General features: G+C 32.1%; 1 protein-coding gene across 1 annotated transcript; it reads left to right on the forward strand.

Annotated features, from left to right (window-relative positions):
- Positions 1–8,144: 8,144 nt before the first annotated feature.
- Positions 8,145–9,616, forward strand: LOC148273549 (cyclin-L2). The gene has a single exon (XM_088238560.1). It carries the CDS (start codon positions 8,274–8,276, stop codon positions 9,477–9,479), a length of 1,206 nt encoding a protein of 401 aa, XP_088094686.1. The 5' UTR covers positions 8,145–8,273; the 3' UTR covers positions 9,480–9,616.

Genomic DNA, 9,616 nt, shown 5'->3' on the forward strand with positions numbered 1-9,616 from the left:
TCTCTTTTATTGAAAAATTTATTGCTTTAATAAAATTCAAATAAATAAATAAACTTGTGAATTTTGACTGTCCAAATATTTAAAAAATATTTTTTATATTTTTTGTTATTAATTAATGAATTAGATCAACCGAGATACACATCTGTAGACTAATAACTATCAGTTCTACTGATTACATAAAACAAGATATTAATTGACTGCTAATTAAAGAATCTCATGTTCGAGAGCAATACTTAATGTTACTAATGAAATAGTGGAACCTAGGTTTAACACCGCCCGTCTCTTGTGAAAATAATATCTCAACTGTCTATTGTTAATTTGATTCATTACAATGGAGGTTTTTCAATGCATTCCCCACACTTCACGAAATAAAGAGAAGTTGGGTAAAACCACAGAAGCATGTTAGGAGTTAAAACCACAATATAATATTATTATGTTAAATAAAAAAAAGTATGCTTATGATATTTGTGTGTTTATATTGTTTTGTTATGGCCTGCACTAATACTTTATAATATCAAGGCTATCAATAAGTGTAAGAAAAATGTGTCATCAATTTTTTAAAAAGCCAAGCATTTTGAATTTTTGTTGGATGAGATGTTTTAAGGTCTCCAGCAAGAAATTATGTTTTAAAATCAAAGATCCACCAAGTAAAATAATTTTCTTTAATATATAAACATTTATGAATAGTGTGAAGGTATATTTATTAACTACACACATTAACTGTTAAATTCAAACTCTTGGGTTGCTCCCAATCTTTTGACTAAATTCACAAATATGATTTATCAATATGCATCATCTTTTTAGGGTGATCCCGTTTAGGATGAATTTGTTCCGTTTCAGCTATTATTGCAGGAGCCATCTTCAGGGTAGACTATGTAAAGATAACTCCTGAAATCACTATGTTTTGAGTATGTCCAAATGTTTGCAGACAGGCTGGATTTCCTCCCTAGGGAGTTGTTCAGGTCTAAATTTGTTGCAACAGAGGGAAAACATTTTTGAGAAGGGAATATGGATGGACATGATAAAGGTTTCAACTCTTTTACTTCACAAAAGTCAACAGATAGAAGAATTGAGGAAATATAGCTGTTTAAACATAGGCAGAATGGTGAATGTCACACAGTGTGTAAAGTGGCCACTTAAACCAGCTTACGACAGGTGATAAGCCCTGTGTATGCCAAGACTTCAATATTCCCTTCTCAAAAATATTTTCCCTCTGTTGCAACAAATTTAGATGACTCCTGAAACGGTAGTCGAAACGTTGGAACGAATCCATCGTTCAAGGGATCACCCAAAAAGACGATACATGTTGTTAACAGTGACCATGAAAATCTGCACACCTATAAGATTTATCAGTCAGTTAGTTGTGACGTGATCCCTATAAATGTATATAATACGCTGTTTCCAAATCAATTTACTATTCAATTTTAACATATTAAAATAAGGTATGTATGACTATCACATTATCTTTATTTACAAAGTACTATTTCCTTGATGTTTCAGTCATATCTTTGTAGCTAATATAGTACTTATTACGTTGTATATCCTATTATAAAATAAAATACCTTGTTAATATGTTGAAAATCAACGTCTTTGCATTTTTCCTTATTGGATAATTAGCTTTATACAGTTATATTGGATAAGTAATAGACAGACACAAGTTCATAATAATTTTTAACATGTAATTTTCACAATAGGGTTTTTTCACAAATTAGAAATAACATTAAAAGTATGTACATTAAATATTCAGAGCGGGTTTTTATGATTCTAATGATACTACTTTATGAGTGGAAGTGTAAGGGCCATTTAGTTCATTCCTATGAGCGGCGGCTCATACATCTCCATCAACTATAGATAAGTAACAGATTTATTAAAAATAATATATCGATTTGAAAGTTTCGTCTTAAACAATAAAATTGCAATAACTTAGAAAGGATGATGTATGTTACAATAACTATTGATGTATAAAAAAAAAGTTTTCATTAATAGTTTTTGCGTTTAAAAACGAGCACATATAAAACGGCTCGCAGTTAGCGTCACGTTGCTTTAACGTCACACATCATGCCTGCCAAGTGCGCCTCTAATAAATATTGTGTACAATTATGGCGCAGACATGTAATACATGCTGTTTGCACGAAACATCTCGTTTTCGGGTAATTCAAAATATGCATATTTTAAACCATTGTAGAAAATTTACCTGTTTTACAAAAAATAATAATACCATTACCATCACAATGTTTTGCTTAATTAAAATAATAATGATAAAAAAACGTGAAAAGGCCATATTATTTGAAGGTTGTAAATATTGAACCTTTCAACTTGATATTATGTATGTAAGAGTCGAATTTATTTATTATTATAATGGTATAAAAATACCTTTACTATTCTACATATTGCAGTACAATATCAAATTTACAAAATAGATATTCGATGTATGTAAACACATTTAACAAAAGAGAAATAGCATAATAGTTGAACTTGGATTTTTTGTTTACCTCAATATAGTTTTTAAATGTTGAAATTTCATACAAATTTGCTGACAAAATTATAAATGGAATCACTTTTAAAACGTACAGGAGAGGTAATATGTGTAATATCAAAATATGTATCATATATGTATACATCAATCAAGTAATTCAATTGACAAAGTAGCATTTATCTGAATATATGTGATAATTTAATATATTCAAAAAATATTATGTACAAGTGTGATGATGTAGTATAGTTACACTAATTTAAAATGTAGATTTTATGATGTTGAATAAACTCGTAAGCGCTGCATAACTTATTTATTAATGCATTGTAAACTAAATAAAAGTACCTATAGCAATATTGATAATCTCCAATGTGTTCACAACAGTAAAGTTGATTGTTTGGGAATTTAACTTTTTATATGTCGTTGCTTTATTGGCCTTTTTATGTCGAGGAAAATAGGATACTTCCCTATTAGTTTATTAAGTAAAAATATTTTAACTAACAAGCAATGTGTATACTCTAATGTTTTCCTCTAAATCGTTTTTTTTTACCATATATTTGACCAAAATATCATTTGAAGTATGGCATTTGACAGAAAAATTGGCAAAATCTCTGTTTGATGTCAAGAAAATTTCAAAGTCTTGTTGACTTTTATCACATTGGAATTCGGAATTTTCACTTTACGAGAAGCAATACCAAAATTTAAGTATGCAAATATGTATGTACATATTTTTATGGTTTTAATAAATATCTAAATAAATTTTCAGAACTAACTTTGGCGATGTGTTTATTTATGTGAGTAATTTTGCTTTTTTGCCAAATTCATAATTTAATAATGCTTAAAAATTGTTGTTAAGTTTTAAATCAATTTAATATTATTGTAGATTGCTTAGAAAACTGTTAAAAATGTAGGTTAAATCAAAATATAGTAACACATAATATGTATGTACTAAATCAAAACATTATCAAATTTATAAAATCTCTTATATGCATACGCGTATCAATGTGTGCATTTTTAAACTGAAATAAATGGCATTTGACTATATTAATTGTATAAAATCGTTTAAATGAATTTAAAACACTTAGACATAAAATTATATGTTATATGTATGTGTTTTTCATACTCGTGTTACATTGTTAGGGGCTTTATAAAATTAACAATTTATTTTAATATTATTATGGTTAAATAGTGGTTCAAAAAAATCAATATTAAATTTATTATTTTTTCCGAAAAAGGTAATTAAATTTTTCTTAATTTTTAATATGTTTTTGGTAATTTATGTTTAGAAAAAGATTTGTTATGTTTGAGGTTGGTATTAATATTAGGAGGGTAAAATGAATTTGAAAATATATTTTTTTTTCACCGATGCTGACCTAATGAAAAATATTTAAAACTATATCTTTTTTTTACACTGAGTATTAAAATAGTGATAAACTGTTCAATACAAATTATTTTATTGAAAATAATGATTAAACGCAATACATATTACAAATCTAAGAAATTATTCTCTAAAACTACAAATAACTAATCAATCTTAGAACAGGCTGAGCCATGTTAGATGGAGACTATCCTAACCAGAGAACGCTCCGTATTCATTTTCTATTATCTAGTTTTATATAGATTCCCTGGTAGTAAATATTTATACTTATATATGCAATAAATTTATAAAAAATCTTACGGACCTTTCTTGATTAAATTGATAATATTTTTTATACGTCAGTAATAGACTTGGATAAATACAAATATTAAAAAAATATATATATTAATGTACACCGCAAGACAAAAAAAATTACGAGTTTACCTGCTACCGCGCCCCTTGACTTTACTGAACCCTTTTTCTAAGAAATCCTTTATCGATACCTCTTTCTTTTGTTTAATAAATTAAGGACACTATGTGTCACCTTTCTACAATATTTACATTTTAAAATGTCTCAACAGTCTTGTTTTACCCGCGTTTGAGTGAACATAACACAACAATCATGGAAAGTGCAAAGCAAATGTCGATTGCGATAAAATCCAAAATAATCACATTGTCGCAAGAAAACATATCTAATTGTGAAATATCTCGTCGAGTTGGGTATTCAGAAGGTGCAGTGAGGTTTTTATTTAAAAAAATCCAAGAAACTGGATCCATAGAACGGAAAAAAGGAAGTGGACGGGGGCGCGTGACATCTGCCCGAGATGATCGCTTAATAAAAAAAATTGTTATGCGCGATCGATTTTTAACGGCACCTGAAATACACGCAGAGGTGCAGTCTACCAGCACATCAACATTTTCAGTAAAAACAGTGTCCAGGCGGCTGTTGGAGCATGGTTTCCAAGCACGGAGTCCCGCAAAGAAACCATTACTCACGGACAAAATGAAGAAGGCTAGACTGGATTGGGCGAAAGAGCACCAGAATTGGACCTTGGAGGATTGGCAAAATGTTGTTTTCTCTGATGAATCAAAATTCAACCTTTTTGGTCCAGACGGCAGAAAGATAGTTCGACGAAAACGTGGGGAAAGATATCATCCGTCGTGCGTCACTCGAACCGTTAAACATTCACCCTACGTGATGATTTGGGGGTGCATGACAGCATACGGTTTAGGACCTCTAAATTTTGTACAGGGTACGATGAATGCCATTCAGTACAAAAAAGTGTTAAAAAAACATATTATTCCAACAATCGAGGACATTACGCAGTATACCGCGGACCCAATTTTTCAGGACGATTCTGCGCCGTGCCATAGAGCCCGCACTGTGAGTACAAATATATATATTTTTAAATGCATTTTGTGACCACATGATAAATAATTAATTGTTTTTTTATAGATCAATGAATTCAAGGAGAAAATTGGCTTAAAATCGTTGACGTGGCCCGGGAATAGCCCTGATTTGAACCCGATAGAAAATTTATGGGCGATTATGAAAAAAAAAGTCGGGAAAAAAAAATCAAAAAACATTGAGGAATTAAAAAAAAACTTAATTCAAGTTTGGGAAGAAGAAATAACATCAGAAATTTTAGATTCGCTTTACGCTTCTCTAAATAATAGAATTTTACATGTTATAAAAAATAAAGGTGAATTCACTAAGTACTAAATATTTTTAAATGTTATAAATATGTTTAAATGTAAAATACTTTAATTTAAAATAAAGCGATAAGAACCTACTTCTTAAATATGAATTAAAAAATAACATGTCTTTTATTATTCATCACAAACACTCGACCATAAATGAACCGTTATGGGTCTCTAAGGTTCGGGTAATCTGATACCTGATATATAATGGCAATTTCTAAGTACAATTCATGAGTAAGATTTTTTATTTTAACCTTGAAATAACGAGTAGTCATCACATATGTCAAACAATATAAAAAAAACTAATTAAATATCAAGAATAATTCATTATATGTCAATTTTAGTTTTTTTTGAGAACTCGTAAATTTATTTGTCTTGCGGTGTATATTCACCGTCAAATATTTCTGTATTCAGCCAACTGTGTATATTTATTTCATGTATTGTTTGTTAAACTGTCATTTATATTTTTTGTACTATGTATTTATTTATAACCAACTGATTTTGATGACTACTACAAAAGATGTGGTCAATATTATTTATTAAAATAATATATATACAATAAAATTTCATGATGTTATCTAAAATAATTTTTATTTACCTCCATTATAATTATAATTTGGCTATGAGTTGTTATTGTAAGTCTTGTCTGCTGTCTTGGAGTCTTCACTGTTTATGTACCATGCTTCTTCCTCGCCTCTTCCCAGTTTATCTAGGGTCTGCCTTTCCGGTACGCAGTCTCCGATTCTCCGTCTTGTGTCATTCACTGTCACAGGTCAGCTGCACCCTCTTCAGGTCCCTCTCAATATTGGTCCACCGGGTGGCTTGTGGACGACCTCGAGCTCTCGCTTGTGTGGGGATATCCGAGGCAAGTCTGACCATGTGATCGTCATTCTGTCTATTGACATGTCCGTACCATCGGAGTCCAATTTCTTATAGTTTCTCCGGAATAAACACGACCCCAAAACTGCCGCAAAAATATTCATTATTTATCTTGTCAATCCTAGTTACATCTGCGGACCGTCTGAGTATCTTTATTTCTGCAATATTAATTTTCTGCTCATGCTTTTTTTCATGGTCCTGCATTCTGATCCGTAAAGCATAGCTGGACAAACGGCCGTCTTGTGTATTTCGCCTTTGGTTTTTATCGGCATTTTCAGGTCGCACATAACACTTGACAAGGCTCTCCATTTTATCCAACCATGCATTCGGTATCAAAGTAGGAGCCTTTCTACCATTTAGCGCTTATAAGGCAATTAATTTGTGAATTTAAAAATTAAATTAAATAATCTTTTTTTCAAATAGGAATATTATTTATTAGTAACGTACCTACCGCCCCGGCAATGTAAGACGGCACTTTGGAGATTTGGAGTGATTGCGTTTACATGGTTTGAATCAATGAGGAAGTTCAGTGGTTTTTTTTTATTTGTTAATATTTTTTTATTTTTTGTAATTACTCCGCTTTTGACGTCACAAGTTTTCAGTGAGTTCTGCTGATTGGTGGATGGCTTCCTGTAAACTGGAAATGACCATAACAGTATCGTTGGTTGATTCAGAAAAAACTAGTGAAGTCATTCAAAGTTCAAACACCCAAATAACATAAACAGAGACGACGGGCTGAAATTAAACTCTGCAAGGTTTCCTACACTACACACTACAAAAATGACTCAGAACAAGCTTACTGCCGACTGCGAATCTGTACAAATTACTAGTACACAGATATATTTTCTACAAAACACACAGTTTACCATGAATATAGCTTCTGCAATGGTAGCCGAAATGAATCCAACTTACACGGGATCACCCAAAAGCGATACATATTCGTTCAAAGAAGTTTGTTTTTATGAAAATCTTTTTTTTTTCATGCATTTTTGAGAAACTTTGCCTGACGATTTAATGCTCCAATTTTTACTGCTCGTCAAAAAATAATTTTTACATCCAATTTCCTGTAGCACTGAACTTGCTGAAATGAAAATGAAAAATCAAATACATTTTGTACATACTTTACTATTGGTTGTTCAACGCAATAGATTTCTATAATACATAGATTTTTATTTATTTATGAAAAACATGAAACATTAGTTGATTATAGAGACCCAGTTTATAGTGACACAACCAGGAACGAGCCATGAGAGTCGGGGCACATCTTAATAGATTATTTGTATATTTGCAACCATTATTGGAGATTTACATTTATGATTTTTTATGCTTGCCTACTGAGTTCAAAAGTGGGTCACCGATTTATGTAGAATAGTCTAGCTCTATATATCGTAGTAAATAGTCATAGGTAGGTCATCATTATCATTCCCTCTTCGTACCCAATGGTGTATAGGGGACTAAATTGATACACCAACTCAGCATGTCGTGATCATTTGCAAATATCTCATTTTTATTCGTATTCTCAGTAATACATATTTGCTGTTCTTTTTTTTGAAATTCTTAGCAAGTAAAATATTATGTATTGTAAATTCCATACTGTGGATTTAATTTTTTTTAGCTGAAAGGAGAAAAAACATAAAAGAAAAAGAAGAAACATTTTGAGCATAGACAATGTGAAAGAAATCCAGAGATTATGCAGTAATAACAGAAGTTTTTTGTACAGTCCGGTCTTGTTTATGGTATGTAAAAAGTTTGTTTGTGAATTCTGATGTTGAATTGTCATTTTTGTTTGGTTATAAACGTTTGAAAAATCTTTCAAATGCGATCAAGTTAATATAAGTATATATTACTCTGCACATTTTTAAGATGACTGCTTCACAACAAAATAACAAACCGGCTCCGACCAAACCTGCTCCTAAAACGTATGGAAAAATAGTTCTAACCTTACAAAATTGTCTTCTTCCTGACGAAGCCTTCGCTCAAACACCATCGCAAGCAGACGGTCTAGACATCGAAACAGAAACCGACCTTCGCATATTAGGATGCGAATTGATACAGACTGCGGGTATTTTGTTGAAAATGCCTCAAGTGGCTATGGCCACAGGTCAAGTATATTTGCAAAGGTTTTACTATTCCAAGTCCTTTGTCCGATATCCTATGGAAACTATGGCGATGGGGAGTATTTACCTGGCTTCGAAAATTGAAGAGAAGCCTTGTAGGATTCGAGACGTTATAAATGTTTTTCATCATATCAAGCAAGTAAGATCTCAAAAGCCCATTACTCCATTGCTTCTAGACAACAACTATATCGAATTGAAAAATCAAGTAATCAAAGCGGAACGACGGATTCTTAAGGAATTAGGTTTTTGCGTTCATGTCAAACATCCCCACAAGTTGATTGTTGTCTATCTTCAACTCCTGTCCTATGAGAAGAATAAACAGTTAATGCAACTGTCGTGGAATTACATGAACGACGCTTTAAGGACTGACGTGTTTATGAGATTCCAACCTGAGACTATTGCTTGTGCTTGTATTTACCTTACAGCTCGCAAGATCGGATTACCGCTACCCAACAACCCTCATTGGTTTTCTTTGTTTTCTGTAAAGGAAGAAGATATCCAAGATGTTTGTTTGCGAATTTTAAGGCTTTACAAACGCTCTAAAGTCAATTCTGATGAGGTGGAACGAAAAGTGGAGCTGCAGAAGCGGATATACCAAGCTAATAAATTGATTAGCCTCGGAGTTTTAGGGCCTTCAGCAGCGAATTACGTAAAAAGCTCGGATAATAGAGATAAATCAGGACAATCTTCTCCATTGGGAACATCGGCCAGCCGGGATGATAAACGGGATAGAAAAGAGTCTTTGAAATCAACGACTCCTCCACTGAAGCATCACAGGAAGTACAAACACGAGTCCAGGAGATCGCGTTCGCGTTCACACGACAGGAAAGATCGCTCACATAAGAAGCAGCGCTCTCCACTATCGCCCCCGCGTCAGAGACATCGCTCTAAGCACCACCACTCGGACAGGTCACGATCCCGGGACTCTAGAGATGACAAACGGAAATATTAACACAACCGCCAATACTTGACTGCTGTAAGTTACCTAGTGAATAGCAACTATATGTACCCATTTTTTAATTACAATATTCAATATTTTTACATTTTTTAGTATAATAGTCACCTAGCATTCAAAATTTATCAACTTAA

The sequence above is a fragment of the Micrasema longulum genome, unplaced genomic scaffold (genome assembly GCF_059751315.1).
Source record: "Micrasema longulum isolate JH-2025_06_02 unplaced genomic scaffold, ASM5975131v1 h1tg001917l, whole genome shotgun sequence".
NCBI lineage: Eukaryota > Metazoa > Arthropoda > Insecta > Trichoptera > Brachycentridae > Micrasema > Micrasema longulum.